General features: G+C 34.1%; 1 protein-coding gene across 1 annotated transcript in view; it reads right to left on the reverse strand.

Annotated features, from left to right (window-relative positions):
* Prp8 (pre-mRNA processing factor 8) overlaps nt 1–20,917 on the reverse strand; it is a 411,861-nt gene that overhangs the window by 254,533 nt on the left and 136,411 nt on the right. Inside the window, exons 11-13 of the mRNA XM_090407427.1 lie at nt 15,524–15,713; nt 9,307–9,561; nt 4,360–4,569 (exon numbers count right to left, since the gene is read on the reverse strand). Of these exons, the coding sequence (XP_090263553.1) occupies nt 4,360–4,569; nt 9,307–9,561; nt 15,524–15,713 (655 nt within the window). The remainder of the gene's footprint in view (nt 1–4,359; nt 4,570–9,306; nt 9,562–15,523; nt 15,714–20,917) is intronic.

Raw genomic sequence — 20,917 nt, forward strand, 5'->3', positions numbered from 1 at the left:
GTTGGCAGGAAAATGACCCAGAAGACCAAGATATAGATGGATTGATACAGTACAAAGTGCCTTAGATGATAGAAATATAAGATCTGATAATGTTGGAGTCCTGACAAGTAACAGACATATTTGGAGGAAAATTGTAGGTAGGAAGTTAGTAATGATGTAAATTTTTCATGTAGTACTATCATATCCTGTACACCTCTTGAGGGTACATGTCAGGAATTTGATGATGATGATGAGAAAAAATCTACAAGCAAGAGGAGGGAACAGCTATAGGGTGTCCCTTATCACCTAACTTGGCAGACCTGTTTATAGAAGATCTTGAAGAAAAAATTTTCGTGTTTCAGCCAAAACCAAAAACCTGGCTACGTTATGTTGATGAATTCTTTGGAGTGTGGGATCATTCCGAACAAGAGCTATATCTGTTTCTAGATAAATAAACCTTCTTCACCCCCACATCAAATTTACGTTAGAAAAAGAATCTCCACAGGGTATCTCTTGTTCCATCTCCACTTCTGTCTATCGAAAGCCGACCTTTTCAGGTCGCTACATCCACAACTCTTCTGCTCATCATCCTTCTCAAAAATTTGGCATCATCAAATCAATGGTAACCAGAGCACACAAATTTTGCTCCTCTGAGGAATCTCTAAAACAAGAATTGGAAATAATCAAAAACACATTCATTCTAAATGGATATAATCCTAACACTACTCAAAAAATCATGATCCAATTCTCCACACATCAACCTAGACAAGAACAAGCCCACAGGATTCCCATACCCTATATCAAAGGCATCTCAGAGCGACTTTCAAAAATTATGAAAAAATACTATCTTGCTGCGACCTACAAATCCATCAACCAGATCTACAACTTGTTACCTTCGCCTAAAGACAAACTGACAAACTCCCACCTCTGTTACTACCTGGTGTGTACATGGTACCATGCTCCTGTAAATGGTTGTACTATGGGCAGACAGGCAGATCTGTTCTTAAGTGCATCTCTGAACATCAAGACCACATCCGTCTCATCAAGCTGCAGAAATCCGGCCTCTCCCAACACGAAGTTGAAAACCCAAACCATAGGATTCACTGGGAAAAGACCAAACTTCTACACAGATCTTCATACAAACATGAACGTTTATATAAAGAAAGTGCTTAATCCATACTTCACAGACCCAATCTAAACTGCATTGATGTTCTTGCTATTCCTAAAGTGTGGGAAATTGTCATACAAAATTGTGTAAAATAATTCAATTTTAATGTAATCTTTTTTTTTTTTAACGCTAGAAAGTGCTGCTGCATGCATTTGGATTCCATTGTATTCATGCACCCTATCTGTATGTTATTCCTAGTATTGTGACCAACTGTACTGACGATGTACACTTAGGTTGAGATATTTACATATTAAAAAACCTATTACTGTGTTTATTTAGTCATTATTATTATTATAAAAGGAAATATTATGATATACTAATTAAATTTGAACCTGATGGCAGAGTCATATTTCAAAATTTCTGGGAAGAACAATTAAGGATGTGACAAATACAATCAAGAAAATAGAAGAGATGGTACTGCTTGAAGAAACAAATGAATATGAGAGAGAATATGAAAGGACTGAAAGAAGTGAGGAAAAAGGGGAGAAGAGAATGCTGGGGGGACCCTCCTTCCCATCAACTTTCTCCTCTTTTTTTTGGAAAGAACTATCAGTTTACTACCAAAAGATTACGGAAAATTATTCAATGCACAGGTAGCATAGAAAAAAATGGGTGTAAGTTTTGGTATGTGCGGAGTAAATTTGGTAGAAGATATCTGTATATGAGGGATGGCCTGCATTTGATATGAGATCAAAAGCCTGGAGACATTATTGGCTAAAAGAAAAGACAATGGTGGAATATCAAGATTAAATGTCATGCCAGTTGTCATTTAAAACAGAACAAATTTAATGTTAGGAAGACAGGAAAAGACCCATAGAATGGTCAAGATTTAGGTGGATTTAGAAATGCCTTAGAATTCTGACCTAAATACACTGGACAGGCTGTAGCATTCAGGTATTGTTGAACTTGTATTCGAGGAACTAATGTGTGGCATTACATTTCCCACACCACTGAACCCCCAACCACCACCACGAGCTGTTGTTACCTGACAGGAAGAGTCTGCAGCCTCATGCCACCATATTCTGTTTCTGGCATCAATATGATACAGTATAAACTGGGACTCATTAAACCAAGTGACATTTTTAGTCATCGACAGTCCAGTGCCTACTGAAGCTACATTTGTCTGTTCCTTAGCTAACAGTATCAGGACATAAGATGGTCATCTGATACTGTAACCCTATTCGTGACAGCTGCAGCGAACTGTGCACGAGGAATGTTCTTACCACCACTGCTGTACTGAGCTGCAATTTGACTTGTTGTAGTCCATCTATCATGTTTCACAATCTTCGCGATTCTACCCCAATCTCATGCATCTATGAGCCATTTCTGTCCACGGGTCTGCCACTGACTTGAAGACGTGTGGTTATCACACCACTCCTAATGTACACTTCGACTACTGTTGTGGGTGAAAAGCCCAGAACAGTAGATATTAGATACTGGCACCAACAATTATACCACAATCAAAGTGATGCATTTTGCCCATTCTGATGCATCAAACATTATATAGCAAACCGCAACTGCATTACTTAAATAATGTGTGCATGTGTACACAAATGTAAATATTTATACATTTATTTATAAATAGGTTAGATGCAAAATAGATATGGTTAATGCTTTCAAATTTATTAAATAACTTCATGTATTAATATTTAAAGTAAGGTAGCTTAAATATTAATACACGTTTCTTTTTTAAAACATATATATAATATATATATATATATATATATTTTTTTTTTTTTTTTCATTCTACTATTAAATGCCTTGAAATCAAGAAAATACTCAAGAAGTTATAATACTGAGAAAAACTCTTAACATTCTCAATTTTCTATATGAATACTGGTGTGAAATTAGGGTAATGACAATAAATGTATTGCTTAAGTAATTCTCACCCCATGAGGAGGATGGGAGCTAAGGATTAATTAATTTGCTGCTCTATAGACCAACCATTTACCATTTCAAGCTAATTCACGTCCCAGATAAATCACAGTTTCAGATAAGCAGGTGGAGATGTTCAATTGTATTTTAAGACAAATGTATTCTTCATACGTGATTTACAGCAATTAAGAAAATTTGCAAGAATAGTGGAAAGGTGCTTAGCCCAAGCAGATGACCATGTCAGCCTGGCTGGCATATCTGCTGTCCAAAGAACAGGCTGTGGGTTCAAATTCTGCTGTGAGCATGGATGTTTGTGATTGTCTTTAGGTGGGAGATTAATTTCATTAGTGCCACCCTGCTTACTGAAGGCCTGAAGCAGCTTAGAGTTCAATGTTTGGTCTCTAGAACAGAGTTTCTGGATTATTTAAAAAATAAATGAAAAAATACACAAAAAATATTAAAAATGAAAAAATCCTTGGTCTACCCTCAGGATGAATGTACTATAGGTCTATACAAGGCATTTTCTGGGTGGGAGCGAGCCCCATAAAAAAAAAAAAAAAAAAAAAAAAAAAAAAAGATGAACCAATGTATTCAACACAAGTCTTAAGAGAATATTCTTTTTTTTTTTTGTCACCTGTGGAAGATCAAACAGGCATTGAACTAACATGATTCTCAACTTACAATGATATAACATTCCATAGGAGCATTTGAAACCCTAAAAAATTCACACAATTCTTTTAAAAATAATGTACCTTTTGCAATGATTTTTTGCACAATTGATGCTCTTCATTTACACTTCTTTTTCAAAACAAAGGTTAGTTATATATGATTTTGAATTACATAATTTTAGAGTAAAATTACACAATCAAACATAGGACAACAATTTCATAAGAAAAAATAAATAAAAAATACAGAAATAAAATGTACAATATACACTTTTGTGTAATAATTGGAACTATGGTCCAACACACACACACACACACACACACACACACACACACACACACACACACACACACACACACACACACTTCAAAAATGGTAGTGACTTAAAAAAAAACATCAGAATAACATAACTAAATTTATAAAAGAAGAACCAAAAATACTGTTCAAATTCTGTGTTCGTTACAGAATTTGAACAGTATCAAATTCTGTAATGAAAATTACAGAATTTGTTACCAAACAGAATTACAAATTCTGTCTGGTAACTGTTTTAGCAACTGCTTTACACCATCTTTACACAGTAAGATGATTTCACAGTCAAAATATTAATATGTAACATTCACACATGTACACCTACATACATATATGAAACATGTCTTATTATTATTACTTACTGAAGCTCTTAATTCAAGATCAAAATGGCTTTCAACTCTCTGTTTGGTAACTGTTTTAGCAACTCCTTTAGAATGTCTTCCTTCAAACTGACGAGACAGCAAGTTTCCTAACCATCTTTCTAGAAGTGGAGTCACACCTCGCATAAAGAATAGCCATACTCTCCAACTTGGGGCCCAGAAACCACATCCTGGCCCTTTGCCTACTGGACCCTAGGTATAAAAAGATATAAAGTCATATATGCATATACAATAAAATACATTATGAAATTTGCCATGTGTATATATAATTGTGCTAATTAAATGTCATGTGAACAACACCATCAAATCCATTTCCAAAACCTTGTGAAAGTTGAACACAAAGTGATGGTGGAGTAAAAAATAATCAGACATATAGAAATGACCTGGGAAATTTTGAGAAAAGTGCAAAACAAACAAATCTACTGGATGTTGAAAGTTTATTTTATACTTGGTTAGACTATAATAAATTTAGTTTAATCCTTTATCCAATATTTTCAGGACTGGGGTAAGGTAGTACAACACCGGGCAACTCGTAGCAAAGGTGGACCAAGCTAACATCCCTCCTATCTCAGCATCTCCCATAATGCAAAACACATCTCCTTGCGGATATGTCTAATGTTATGCATTAAGGGAAGGGCCACTACCCAGACTAGTTTCGACCTTTATTGAGGTCTCTTCAGTGGGAACCAGACCCAGAAGTGGAGATACCAGGCAGAAGCAATGGTGAGGTCATCTTTACCTACAGGAGTTGCCAAAAGGTGTGCCACCTTTTTATTAAATTACTCCGGATTTAGAGAAAGATGTTGAAAGTTTATTTTACACTTGGTTAGACTATAATAAATTTAGTTTAATCCTTTATCCAAGTGCAAGCAAACAAAGTTTGCGCCTGCAAATATCTTCAGGACTGGAATAAGGTAGTACAACACTAGGCAACTCGTAGCAAAGGTGGACCAAGCTAACATCACTCCTATCTCCGCAAGGAGATGTGTTTTGCATTATGGGAGATACTGAGATAGGAGTGATGTTAGCTTGGTCCACCTTTGCTACAAGTTGCCCGGTGCTGTACTACCTTACCCCAGTCCTGAAGATATTTTTAGGCGCAAACTTTGTTTGCTCACACTTGGATAAAGGGTTAAACTAAATTTATTAAAATCTATTGGATCTCTGCTCTGTACAGATTAATTGTTACTAATATGTTGCAGCACAAAGATGTGTGTCAAGTGCTATGACAGAACAAACAATGAAAAAAAAAAGTTTTAGTTGATTATACTACTGGTAATGGCAGCACCTTCCTAATGATAACAATAAATATTATTATTGGATAAAGGTTACGAAAGCAAAAGTGTGCTTTTGCTTTCGTAACCTTTCTTACTTATTCTGTTGCGTACTATGTTTATCCACCTTTCATATTTACTAGTCATATGCCTATGAACACTGGAAAATTTGTTATGACTGCGCCACCAGTATTTCTATATTGGCATAAGACTCAGTAATACATCCGGTAGATCTCTCCCTCTCTCTTACTAGCATAAATTCCTTTAATAAAGTATACATAAACAATCGTGGTTCTGAAGTACTTAAACTACACTTTTAATGCCTTAGTTGTTTCCTGCTCACAGATCTGAGCCTATTTAGGAACAGTGCATTGTAAAATAAAAGATCAGGTGGCACTCTATTGACATATAACTAAAACACATTTATTTACATTAATAACAAAGTACATTAATTAATGACAGGGAGGTTACTCTCTTTACCTATCTGTTAGACTTTTAGCATAAAGAAACAAACTTTCCCTTTTCAACACTAAATAACTACAAATAAATTACTCAATTACTTCTCTGCTTACTAAATCAAATTATTGAAACTAATTTACTCTCAAAGAGGTTAGCTAGCTATACCAAGTTATCTCATAAATTACATTCCAATTAATAACAAATCAGAGGACTCTCTTATAGACACCTCTTATTACTATTTCTTATCAGTCCATCTATAATGTATCTCCTAGATTACAAAAGGAATGTACAACAAAAGATGGAACAAACTTACAGAGGCTCTATGTCACACACTCATCCAAAGGTCCTGCACTAAAGTCCTTATGCTTTTCCTTTCATCTCAGGCCTTAGGCTTCCGTCTGGAGAGTCTTGCTTCAGGGGGTGTTTCGTCGGGATATTGGCTGGCTTTGGACTGCAATTTTCCAGTACTCAAAAAGCTCAGCAAGAGGTTTCAGCATACAGGCTTGAAGATCGCTCTGAGGCTTTTGGTTTTGGTTGACGTCCCGTAGCAAAAAGACATCCGACTGACACTGCTTCGGGTATTTACATTGGCTGTTCTCTTGTCATTCCGATCGGCTTCTCCTCTGGCATGGCTCACTGTAAGGTCCTGTCCTCTCGATCCTACTTCTGGAACTTCTGCCTCTAACTGCCGACCCCGATGTTCGGCTCAGTTCCTTTTTATTTTGTGTTCTCCAGGACCTTGCACCAAAGGTTGTAACCCCCCCCCCCCCCCGAAGAATTTGGCACAACTCCTTTATCTTCTGTTAAGACCGACCCGTTCTTTCTTCTCCTCTGTGCACTCCTTTGATCCTATCTTGTTGGGCAGCAGAAACTTGTCTGAACGTTGCCAATCTTTTTGACACTGACTTTGAAGGTGTTTATAAGCAGAGCTCGCAAACAACTTTCTCATACACTTAAATCGTAAACAACTTTCTTGTGCCCTTATTTATAGCTATTATACAAAGTTCCGGTGGCAAAGGATTGCCTTTGTTTTTGACATTCTAGAAATTTTTGTTAAAGCAGTAAATACAGTCAATTCCCATAGGGTTATTTACATTAATATTTAGCATAACATATATAGAGACATACAAGGTTATTTTTGTAACAATCTCATGAGACTTGACCTCTGTAAAAATCGATGTAAAGCGCTTTGGTACTTCCAAGCTACATTGAGTTTTACACCCTTAATGGAGTGCTCCGGAAAATTCACGAGACAATTGGATATTTGTTTAGCTCCATATTATGAACTTAATAAAAAAATTGCAGCATAGTTGTAAGCAAGGTCTTATTACTGACTTCTTGATAACTAAACCAGCCAAAGTATGCAATGAGAATTATACAAATGATGTGAAAGAGATTTCAAGTGATGACGACGTCCGGCTACTTGTAAATAAAGAACATGCACAAAATGTTCATTTTGAAGACAGTGATGATGATTAAAATATGCAATTTATTTTATTTTGCCTTATGTGAAGTTTACGTAAAATTTATAATTTTATAAGTTTACATTATGTATTTATTTCATAGTTTATATGTTTTCTTAACTTACATGAATTACCTGAAGTAAATAAAAATATATTTTGTTGAGTATGTCATTACTGTTTATATAATTTTTAAATAAAAAAACGCTTTTGGAACATAACCCTACCTTTTCTATGTGATCTAAGTCTCGCATAACGCGATTTATATAACGTGCCATTTCTATGGAACCTAACATCCGCGTTATAGGAGGGTTACCTGTAATTAGATTTAAGGCAATGACGAAAAACGTGAGCCATATCTTCAGGGAAGAGATTGTATAGGATACTGATAACTTCTACTGGGATGTTGGTAAATAAAGATACCACGTCCAAGCTAGTGAGAATGTCTGTCTTTAAGATCGAGATGTTTTTCAATTTTTCAATAAAGTGCTTTGAATTCTTAATGTGTCAGATTTTCTGATATGTCCTTTTAGGAGGCTGGAGAGGTGTTTGGACAATAAATATGTGGGAGCATTTCTTCCATCAATGATCTGGCATAGCAGAACTCCACTTTTGTAGACTTTCAGGGCTCCATACAATCATGGCATCAATGGGTGTAGTGACCTCAGATTAACCTTCTATATATTTTCTAACCATACTCGAGCAAAATTTAAGTTTGGGAAACCCAAATTGCTTAGCAGAAACAGGTCATTTGGCTAAAACTGTCAACTCTTATTCTATAATCATCACAGCACACAATATCATAGCAAACTGACTAATCGAATGCAAAAGTCACAGACAACACTTTAAGGAAACTGATTGTGGTACACCCTTCCAATATAACAATTTCTTTGATCACTATAAATTCATTATAATGAAATGATGAACTCATAGGAAATTATTGAAAAATTTCTCATGCGCTGAAGCAGTGCATTTTAAGTATGGAATACTTAAAATTTCAATGAAATTAAGAGTTGGGCCATCAAGAACCAATTTCAAATTTGACTACTGTATTGAGCTTCTCTCTCTCACACATATATATATATAGCTATATATGCTCAGTATGAGAAGCGTTTCCTTTCATTGAATTTGCAAGTATTCTATACTTACAAATTTAATGTTTAATGCAAGGTTATTAAACATCCATGCTTCTTGTACTGAGCGTGTGCATGCACGCACATGTGCGCACACACACAGTACGAGAAGCAAGGATGTTTAATAAATTGTTTAGCATCCATTCTTTTATGAAGCAGGTGAATTTCTTTAAATACTTCTTTTTAGGTAGGAATTCATATTTATATATATAAAATCTTATTTTGAATAAAATTGATATGTCTTCTGAATATAACCCTATTTTAAATATGAATATGAAACATTCATGTCGAAAATAAGGATTACATTCAGACATATAAAACTATGAATTTTCAATTTTAAGCTTAAAATCACTGCTTTAATGAAGTAGTAAAAATTTCAAAAACAATTAAAGAGTATAATTAAAAAATTATACTTTTTCTGTATAATTTTTAAAATCTCAATAATAGTATTATTGATAAATGAACAGCGATGTTCTTATTTAGCATTATGTGAGAATAAATGTAAGAAACACTTATAAAACTTCTAAAACTAAAGACAACTTATAGTTAGATATCAAGATGAAAAAATGCAAATCATTTCTACTAAAAAAGAATTATGCTTACAGTATTGAATCTATAATAGATGAGATGCTTCAGATCTTTGCACATACGAATCTGTCTCATCAGCTTGTATTTATAACGATACATGCCAGTAAGCTGTCCAACATGGGCAAAGATATACTGAAGTCCGTCAGATAACTGGAAAGCGTCCACATTATTTAAACGATACTGCACATGGCTGTCCACTACTAACTTTGCCAGGCGTAAAATTTCTCTACACAAGTGGAAGGCATTTCCAAAACGAGATTTTTTCCTTTCCTGTTGCATATAACATGAAAGATAAAAATATTATTTAAAATTCTTTATTTTAAAGAATCACAACTTTTAAAAAAATAATAATAATGATATGTATGTATTTACAAATCTTAAGGGCATAAAAGAAAAAAAGGAAAATTTTCTTTTTATGATACTTACTCCAAATGTAAACAATTAACAATGTATGCACTCAATAAAAATATGTTAAACTGTAATGTAAAAATGAACTTTAAATCTCATGCATACATAAATCTTTATATGACTTGAAAAAATTGATCAAATAAAACCCATACATATAAATAATAATGTGAGAGTTATGAATGATTAGATTACTACAGCAATTAAGTAATGTGAACAACTGACAGCTATATATAGGGAGTCATGGGAAAATAAAGAATGAAAATAATCTGAAGTTTCTGGTGAGAAATAAGAAAATTAAGATGCTGAATGAAAAAAGCATTTGAAATTAAACATATTAAGGATTGTAAGCTGGAACATTCGTTCCTTAAAAAAATAAAATAAAGAACTAAAAGAAGAATAAGATATGCACATTATAAAATTAGTATGCATATCAGAAAGAAAAAAAAAGAAAGGTAAAGGAATGTATAAATTAAACAAATATCACATTTTTCAGTGGAGTAGAGAAACAGAACAAAAGCAGGTATAAGAATAATATATGCGAGAATTTTCAAAATGAAGAAAATATAATGGGACTATGTATTTAAAGAATAATGAGAATAAAAATATAAAATTATAAAATAAAACTCTAAATATAATCATTGCCTATAGTTCTGAAGAAGGAAAACCAAAAACACAAATTGAATTCCTTCTTTCAAGGTGATAACATGGTGGTCAGGATTCATAGTGCACAATTTATGGAGACAAAAACACAGGTGTTACAGCAATTACTGTACTTATAATTAAGAAATAACATTTGACATTTTGGCCCCTATAGCGAGGTCATCGTTACGAAAACATACATATGAACAAAACACAAACTACATGACACTACACAAAAGTAAGCTAAGCTTAATCTAACTGCTTTGTTAATCCTTGATGTTAGCCTGACTCTGGTGGGTGGGTGAGCGATATATATATTTCCCCACACTCATGATCCAGCAAAGTTCACACACATACACAGAGATGTTTGGCAAGAAGAATGTCGTAGGCGCTATCCCTTCTACTACTGGACATACAGATGTGTCTACTTTATTTAGGGTGTCCCATATAGATGTGGAAGAAGAGGATGAATAGAATGGGGAGCTAGTCTGGTTTCTTGTTAAATTCATAGGTTGTTTTTAAAACGTTATTGGTGTGATTTTGAAGCTCTCTAGTAGGATCATGATCCATAATGGAGTAAGTGTCAATGTTAAGAAGCTGTCTAACTTTGTAGTCATAATCATCTGAGTCAAGATAACCAAAGTGTTTTCTTTGTCTGCAGGTACGATCACTATGCCAGAATTGTTTCTAAGCTTATTGAGAGCAGCTCGTTCTAAAGGTGAAGGATTATCAATAAGAGTTTTGGCTGCATTTTTGGCAAGTGCTGATATGAATAGAACCAGTGATGCCTCTTGTGAAGATAAGATAGATGTAGTTCAACTTTTGCTAATAAAATTTCTTTAGATACTTTCCAGGGGTAGACTGCAAAGTTAAGGCTCTTGTTGAGAATGATTTGTTCCACTGCAGACAAGACATGCTTGAATTTAACTGTTTTTTCAATTAAACATAGATTATGAGATTTTATATTCCATATTTTATCTGACATTAAGATATCAAATTGTTTTAATGAGTTTTATTATATTCATAAATTCTATCTGCTTGTCTGTAGTGAATGGAAGTTACATTTTTCCAGAGATTAATGTCAAATTTATCTTGAAGTATATTAAAGTATGTTCTCAAGAATGCCAAGAAGATGCTTGGTATTCATTAAATAGCACTATTTTTGTTTTATTATAGATTCTAGATGCTCTAGGTGTGAAACTTTTCTTCATCATCATCATCAAATTCCTAACATGTACCCTCAAGGAGTGTACAGGATATGATATTACTTCATGAAAAATTTACCTCATTACTAACTTCCTATCTACGATTTTCCTCCAAATCAGTCTGTTACTTGTCAAGACTCCAACATCATTATTAGATCTTATATTTCTATCATCTAAGGCACTTTGTACCATATCAATCCACCTATATCTTGGTCTTCCTCTGGGTTGTTTTCCTGCCAACCTGGCAGAGAACACTTGTTTTGCTAATCTTTCCTCGCCCATTCTGTTCAAGTGACCATACCACCTGATATTAGCTCTGCTAACGCATTCCTGGATGCTGATAATGTCAAGTTCTTTCCTAATATCCTTGTTTTTAATATGATATTGCCATTGATGCCATCTGTTCACACCTCTAATCTTTCTCAGGACTCTCATAATTACAGTCTCTAGTCTTTGGTCAAGTGTTTTACTTCTGACCCAGCTCTCAGATCCATAAGTTAAAACTGGTTTGAACATTGTCTTGTATACAGCTAATGTATCAATAAATATGGGAATAATTCCAGATATTTTATACCTGTGTAGAAATACTAACCCGTTGACACCTTTGGCAAGCTTCTGTAACAGTCTGTCCAGTGTTCTAACATAACTGTAAATAGCCTCGTCATGTAGGCACACTATAGAAGTATGTAAACTTTGCTGGTTAATGAATATTTGATTAAAGTTTATAAGGCAGAACACCGGAATATGTTGATAATATTTATTTACTTAGTAATATGATGTTTCATCCCAATTGCACAGATTTCTTCAGGTGTAAATAAACAAACTAGTAGACAAAACAGCAAGGACTAACAAAAGTAACAATTGTTATGCAGTTATACAAAAGAGACCTGTTCTTTTTTTTTTTAAATTATTTTTAATTGTTCTGAATGTTCTGTATGTATGCATTCACAAGAACATTCTTGATTAATGTATTCAGACAAGTTAATACTTTGGATAATATTTAAATGCATAGAATCTAATGCTATTTCCCGAGATTCCCATATGTTTCTTTCTGATGTATCATAGCAATGGGGTAATTTTTGTGTGTGTGTGTGTGTGTGTGTGTGTGTGTGTGTGTGTGTGTGTGTGTGTTAAAATAAATTAAAAATTAAGTAAAATTTAAAAATAAAAAAAAATAATAAATACTTTTTTTTATACATAAGTGTAATAACATACTGATGATTAAAAAAAAACATTACAGTGGAACTACAAAAATGCATTTTACAGCCCTATTTTGGGGTTCTTGTTGAATTCTGATTATGTAGAGATTAGAGTAATTATTATTCGCTTCAGAATCCAACTTGATCTTCCATCACAAAGGTTAGACTTGTAAATATTATTTAATGTAAGCAACTTATTTTACAATTTAATATTCATATAACTACTTTAATTTTGTCTAATATCTAATTATTTAATCAAAGATATATGTATTAATAGTGATAAGACTGTATTAAATATTATTAAGCTATTTTAATTATTACTATGCTAATATTATGAGAGTTTGTATTTGATAATTTAACTGTGCATTAATTGAAATGTAAATATTCTTTATTTATTCCTATTTGTAGAAGTTTAGCATTATGCAATACCTCAATTTTATTATGTTTTGTTTTGTTGTCATGGAAACGTATGTTAGATAGCTTGCACATTTTTGGAAAACCACGTGAGGAGAAGGTTTATTGAAAAGAGTTTTAGAAAGAAATCACGAGAATAATTTAGGCGGGAAGAACAGATATATAAGCGATGAACACTGAAATTATTAAGGAATTGGGAGATTAGATTATTAAGAGAGAGAGAAGGGAGAGGATTGGCATTAGGTTGGAATCGGAGCATTCGGCATCAGGAATCATAGTGCGATAATAGCGAGTCGGCAAGTCACTCAAGCAGCTAATAAAGTCTACTAGTCGAGAAGCAGTTAGCTAATAAGTTGTAGAATAACAATTATAGCTACGGAAGACAGCTGAGTGACTACTAAATAGACTAGCAATACTTGAATTGAGATTTAATTTCAGGGCCGACCTTTCAAGGACACACAGAACCTTGAAGCAAAGCATGACGTTACTAAAGAATAGTAGAGTTGTAAAGTTGAAGTTTACCAATAGCTGTGTTTAGAATCGTAGTGTCTAAGAATTAATTGAATGCTGGAAGAGTGAACAACTGTGCATATAAAACCTAAAGTTAAGGAATTATTGTGTTGCCCTATTTCATGAGTGATCAGTAGCACTTTATGCAACGTTTGTTTATGTGTATTGCGATCAATGATTAATTCAGTTATTGCTTAGAAGAATTATTTTAATGAGTGCCGTTTACTGTTTAAAGTGTTTACAGTTATAAAAAGTGTATATGTTTGTATAAGTAGATGAAGATAGAAGATTATCGGTAAGATTATTCCAACCGTTAATATTTCCATACAGAGAAGTGTGCGAGTTTCATCCTAGAATTTCCTTATACTAACAGTAACTAAGTTAGCTAAAGTAAACTTAAAAGTGTTTGTTTGTGAAGAGGTGTGTTACTGTAATTTTTATTGTATTTGGAACTTAAGGAAATGTAAGAAGACTGTATCAGAGATAACAGACTTAACATTGTCTGAGTTTGAATGATTGTACTTATCAGAGAAACTAAAATGTTTGTGATATTTTAATTAGTGATTTGAAGTTAAGTGTAAAATTTGTGATTTTAAAATTGTTTGTTTTTGTTAATCAAAAGTTGTATTTTGTCTGAATCTTTTTTACTGCACCATTCATAAAATATTCGAACTAAAGCGGGTAAATTAAGTAAGTTAAATATTCTCAGCCAGTATATATAATATTAACACCTAAAAGGAGAGATAGTTGTGAGTTGGTTTATCTTCAATTCTTGAACTAATTCAGATATAAAGTGGCACAGTCTTTAAATATAAATTTTCTTTATATTTGAATTAGAAATCAACCAGCAACCTTCTATTTTGTTTAAGAACATCATAGTAAATAACATGTCAGATCCAAGGTATAGATTAAGACGAAGTAGGATCCAACAGAACTACAACAAATGCATTTTACATAGGGTTCTGCCATCATGATCTGGATCCTACATAGTTTGCAGATTGGTCTTCCAGATTCTTGGAATTACTAATCCAACATTCTTGATGAGATCAGGATGATGAATCACATCTCACAAGCTTCCTTGAATTTTCTTTCCAGTGAGGTTTTGTTGTGGTGTAGGGACTTGGTGCCTTTCCAGTTAATTCTGTGACATGTTTGGAATGCATGGTCTGACAGGCCTGTTTTACCATAGTGAAAGAATTTGGTGTGGTATTTGCATTCATCTTTTGTTGTTGGAATTGTGCGTCCTGTTTCCCTTATGTAGGATAAGTTGCTTAGTCGATTATTACATGTCATTGTGGATAGCATCCTTTCCTAAATCTCAGCAATACAGGTAAGGCTCAGCACTATTCTATTGCCTATCTCTTTCTCCTATACATAAATGACCTCTCAATGACCAATCATAATATCTACAGTTCTGCTGAAGGCGATAGACAGTATTACCTCACTCAATTCCTTCTACTCATCTGACAAACCATGACATCTATAAACATCACAATCTTCAAGATTTTCTACAACTAGTACCTTAAACTCAGACCTTGCTGACTTAGTCGACTTGGGTGCTACCCAAATGGTCTTTAGTTCTCTCTCTCACTCTTGAAAGATTCCTAATTCTCCTTCCCTTACCTTCAATAATGCACAAATTACCTGACAGGTTCAGATCACTCTTCTAGACAATGTTCGCCAAATTGCATTCTGTGTTAGCTTTTTCTGTATTATGCAAAAAAAAAAAAAAAAAAGCATAAGATATGATATATTATATAAGAAATATTTAAAAAGAAGTTAAAAAACTACATATAGCAAATCAATTTCCAAAAAACGAACAGTAAGAGATCAAAAATTATGTATGATTTTACGAACCTTAGTTGTAAGTGTTTTTACTGGTTTCAAATTAAAATTATAATCCAGATGCAAATAATTCAGATTTTTACGATGAATAAGCAAATTAAGCATATTGTAGCCTTGCCTACAAACTTGAAGCCCTGCTTCTACCCAATCCAAAGTAGTCGTCTGAAAGAATTTTGTAGCCTTGAATGATCGGAAAAGATGCCTGCAAAAAATAAATTGACAAATAATTTAATACTATATATAAAATATTTAAAAAAAAATTGTTATACATATCAAAAGTGCTACATGTAATATAAAAATGATTTAACTCAGCTTCTGTGTAGTTGGCACACATACACAATTTCATGAGAGAGAGAATCAAAGTAATGAAGAAGGTTTTTAACAGTCAACTTCTTTGACACACAGAGAACTGTCATCTAATTAGTGACCATCAGTATGGATTTTTGACAATCCAGATCCACAGATGGGGTGCTTAAGGGTTCAAGCTGTATAACTGGGAGGAGACCACCACCACCACATAGCCTTTTAAGGAATGCAGAGAACCAAATGGGACTTCTGACCTAATGTCCAGTCCTTGCCAACAGCCTGTTAGTTATCTACCCAGATACTGAATGAATGAGGATGGGCTGGCAATTTGGGATTTAACTCACCAAATTGTATTCTTATTGGCTCTTAAATGACAATATAAAATGATGATACGACATGGCAGAATTTCTTGCTGGTTGGGACAACACAAGGTTAGACAAGGTACCCCATTGTTTTCATCAGGAAACCAGGGCAAAAGCACAAAATCATCTACTGGAACAAATCCCAGAATATCTGAACTCAACATCAACAGAGTTCAAGATTGGTACCATCAGTGTAAGAAGCATCAATGGAAAAGAAACTGAACTAGCAGATGAATATACCAGACATGACTGAAACAAAGAAGACAAAAACAGGCTAGATAATTCAGGCAATAACAATCAGGGAAAATTTGACATTAGTATATAGTATATACTAATTAGTAGATATTAGCTATAGTATTTGACACTAAATAGAAGGATAATCTTCTTCAATGGCAGAAAATATCAAGTAGAGTAATGTAGGCAAATATGAAAGTGGGGAACTGGACAATGAGACTTATTTGCGCTTATGATCTCATAAAAGGTTTTACTAAGAAAGGAATGGAGGATGATTTTTTTTTTTTTTTTAAGACATGCAGCTGACACATGATCGGAAATGTGTCACGATGAAAAAGGAAAAGTTGGTCCTTGTTGGAAATCTGAACAGAGTAGGAAATGATTACTGAAATGTTTTAGTCAAATCTGAAGAAGGCACAAAGCTAATAATAATGTTTGTGGATTTCTGTGCAGGACATGGATTAGTTATTACTAACACCATGTTCCAACATAAAAATGTGTACAAATTCAGATGAAGAGAAGATACAAGAAATACAAGTCTCATGGACTATGTTATTGTTGATACAATGTTTAAATAGCCTTCAATTATGAAGTCTATTTAAGCTGGAAGTCAGCAGTTAGAATTGAAGATAGATAGGGGTGTGCATTACCTTACTGTTATTCATTATCTATATGGTCATTATCTACATATTATCTATATGGATCATATTATGAAGGAAACTGGTATTAAATCTAATATCAAAATTTGGCAATGTTAATCTTAGTTCTTTAAATATACAAGAGATTCCCTGATTAAACTGAATAACTGTTGTAATGAATTTGGTATGAAAATCAGCAAAAAAAAAAAAAAAAAGACAATGAAAATAGACAGAAACATTGAAAACATCAACTGTACCTGAAAATAGTGAACCTATAGAACAAGTAAAACATTTCAACTTTTTAGTGAACATGGTAAATTAAATATGGAAATAGACAACAGAATAAGTAAAGCTGGTATGGTAAGAAGTCAGCTGAATAAATTTACATGGAATAAAAAAGAAATTAATCAAAACACTGAATTAACTGTATACAAGACAATATTCAAACTAATTTTAACTTATGGATCTGAGAGCTGAGTTAGAAATAAAACACTTGATCAAAGACCGGGAACTCATATATATGAGAGTTCTGAGATAGATTAATAGGGTGAAGAGATGGCATCAATGGCAGTATCACATTAAAAAATGAGGATATTAGGAAAGAACCTCCATTGTTAGTATCCAGGAATGTGTTGCAGAGCTTATCTTAGATGGTATGGTCACTTAAACAGAATGTGAAGGGAAAAATTAACTAAACTAGTGTTTTCTGCCAGGTTGGCAGGAAAAAGACAGAGATAGAAGATCTGATAATGTTGGAGTCTTGACAGATAACAGATTTGTAAGGAAATTGTTGATTGGACATTAGTAATGGTGTAACTTTTTCATGAACATAATTATCCTATACACCCCGTTGAGAGTACATATCAGGAATTGGATGATGATGAGATCTATAGATCTCCTGGCCTACATCATGCACCTCTGAGTTCATTCCATGGAAAGATTTGAAGAAACCTCTGCTGTTACACTTGACATCTGCAATAGGGTCTGATATCAAGATTTCTCTACAAATCACCATCATATGGACTACCTTCTTCATTGAGTAACTAAATTACCTGTTTTCTCTCACATCGATCTCTCTTCAGATTTTGCTCTTAATGTTGGTATTCCTCAGAGCTTTCATTTCACCATTGTCTTTTTGATCTCCTTTTACTTTGTCATCCAGATGGTAGCCTTCATTACTCAGTTCTTAATTTAATTACTCTGTTCTTAATTTACATAAATGATCTTCTCTCATTGGCTGCAAACCCTACTCATAGTTTTGCTGATGATAGCACTTTCCACTTGTATTACTCATAGAAGCTTGCAGCACTCAACCATCTCATGATTCAAGGTCATCTGTAATCAGTGTGCTGAACACTGATTTTCATGGTATCCTTGATTGGGATGAAAACAATCTAGCCAACTTCAATACTTCAAGAACCCAGTTTTGCTTGTTTTCCCCATTAAAAAAAGACCTCAGATCTTCTCCACTTACTTTTGATAATGCTTGGCTCAACAGGCATAATCAAATCTCTCTTGGACTGACTGACTCCAAACCTTTTTTTTTTTTTTTGGCATAATCACATCACTTCTATAGCATCCTCAGCTTACAAAAAACTTGACATCCTTGTTTGCTCAAGATGGTACTTCTCCTCTGACCAGTTACTTACTTTGTATGAATCGCAAATCCAGCTAACCTTGTAATACTGCTCTCGTGTGTGGGGTGATGCACCTAAGACCTCCCTAAAAATTCTTGATGCTGTTAAGAAGAGGATAGTTCAGTTGATTAATGACATCTCTTACTGACTCTCTTTAACCACTTTCCCATAGATGATCAAGGTGCCAGATTTTTGGCAAGTAAATGTGCGAAAGAGGATGAACGTAAGGTACAGCATGGGTTTTCTTTCTAAAGAACGGAGTAATGAAGGCTACCATCTGGATGACAAAGTAAAAGGAGATCAAAAAGACAATGGTAAAGATATGTCGATGATATCCTGATGGTTTGGCATGGTTACATTACAGGTCTCCAAGAGTTTCATCAAGAAGATCAGTAGTTTTTACCATCACATCCAGTTAACTTCTCAGGTAGAAGAGGTTAATCATAAATAAATGATTTATTATCATTTAGGTAGCCTTCATTTCTCAGTTTTTAGAAAGAAAACCTAGTGGACTTCATATTCATACTATCATAATTCCCAAAAATCTGGCACTATGAAGGCTCTGGTATATTGAACTCACACTCTCTGCTTTACTGAAAAGCTGCTTTCTCTCTGAAAATAAATCACATCCACTCTGCCTTTGTTGCTAAAGGCTTTACCAAATCTTATGTCAAAAAGATCCCTGATAGTTATAAGTTTCCTTCTCATCTGCCTCTGATCACGATTGTAATACAGAGTTGGTGCATCATGTACCATTCCTTATGTTAAAGGAGTTGAAGGTATAGCCGAACTACTTAAACCAGTTGCCCTAACAAGCTTCCTCCTGTCCAATCAACAAAATTTCTATTTTCTGAACCCTGCAAAAGCTAAACTTTGATGCACCCAGGAGTGTATTAAATTCCTTGTGGTATATGGGTCAGATCTTCCCATTTGGCCAAATGGGAAGATCAATGGCCATCATGATGAACATTTAGACCACAAGTTCCATGGGGCAGAATAATCAGGACTTGAAAAACACGCTATATCCACCAGACATTGCATCGTTTGGAAGAAGATTTGTTGCTAAAGGCTTTACCAAATCTTATGTCAAAAAGATCCCTGATAGTTATAAGTTTCCTTCTCATCTGCCTCTGATCACGATTGTAATACAGAGTTGGTGCATCATGTACCATTCCTTATGTTAAAGGAGTTGAAGGTATAGCCGAACTACTTAAACCAGTTGCCCTAACAAGCTTCCTCCTGTCCAATCAACAAAATTTCTATTTTCTGAACCCTGCAAAAGCTAAACTTTGATGCACCCAGGAGTGTATTAAATTCCTTGTGGTATATGGGTCAGATCTTCCCATTTGGCCAAATGGGAAGATCAATGGCCATCATGATGAACATTTAGACCACAAGTTCCATGGGGCAGAATAATCAGGACTTGAAAAACACGCTATATCCACCAGACATTGCATCGTTTGGAAGAAGATTTGTTGCTAAAGGCTTTACCAAATCTTATGTCAAAAAGATCCCTGATAGTTATAAGTTTCCTTCTCATCTGCCTCTGATCACGATTGTAATACAGAGTTGGTGCATCATGTACCATTCCTTATGTTAAAGGAGTTGAAGGTATAGCCGAACTACTTAAACCAGTTGCCCTAACAAGCTTCCTCCTGTCCAATCAACAAAATTTCTATTTTCTGAACCCTGCAAAAGCTAAACTTTGATGCACCCAGGAGTGTATTAAATTCCTTGTGGTATATGGGTCAGATCTTCCCATTTGGCCAAATGGGAAGATCAATGGCCATCATGATGAACATTTAGACCACAAGTTCCATGGGGCAGAATAATCAGGACTTGAAAAACACGCTATATCCACCAGACATTGCATCGTTTGGAAGAAGATTAAGGTTCTCCATAAAAGTAATTATCTCATGAAATGCTTATATAAAGAAAATTATGAAACCATGCTTCATCATCCAAATCTACACTGAAGTGATGGACTGAAATTATCCATTATATGAAAAATAGTTCTTTAATTTTAAGGAATTAATTTTTTTTTTTTAATTAACTCTCTCGTTTTAAATTTATTTTATTAGAACCTATATGTATTTATATGGGGTGCTTAAGAGTTAAAGCAATATAACTGAGAGGAGACCTTCACATAGCCTTTAAAGCAATGCTGAGAACCGAAATGGATAGGGCTTCTGACCTAATGTCCAATTCTCACCTTCTCATGGTGCACCC

Source organism: Typopeltis vanoorti, chromosome 17 (assembly GCF_054136105.1).
Source record: "Typopeltis vanoorti isolate ZY-2024b chromosome 17, IOZ_Tvanoo_1.0, whole genome shotgun sequence".
NCBI lineage: Eukaryota > Metazoa > Arthropoda > Arachnida > Uropygi > Thelyphonidae > Typopeltis > Typopeltis vanoorti.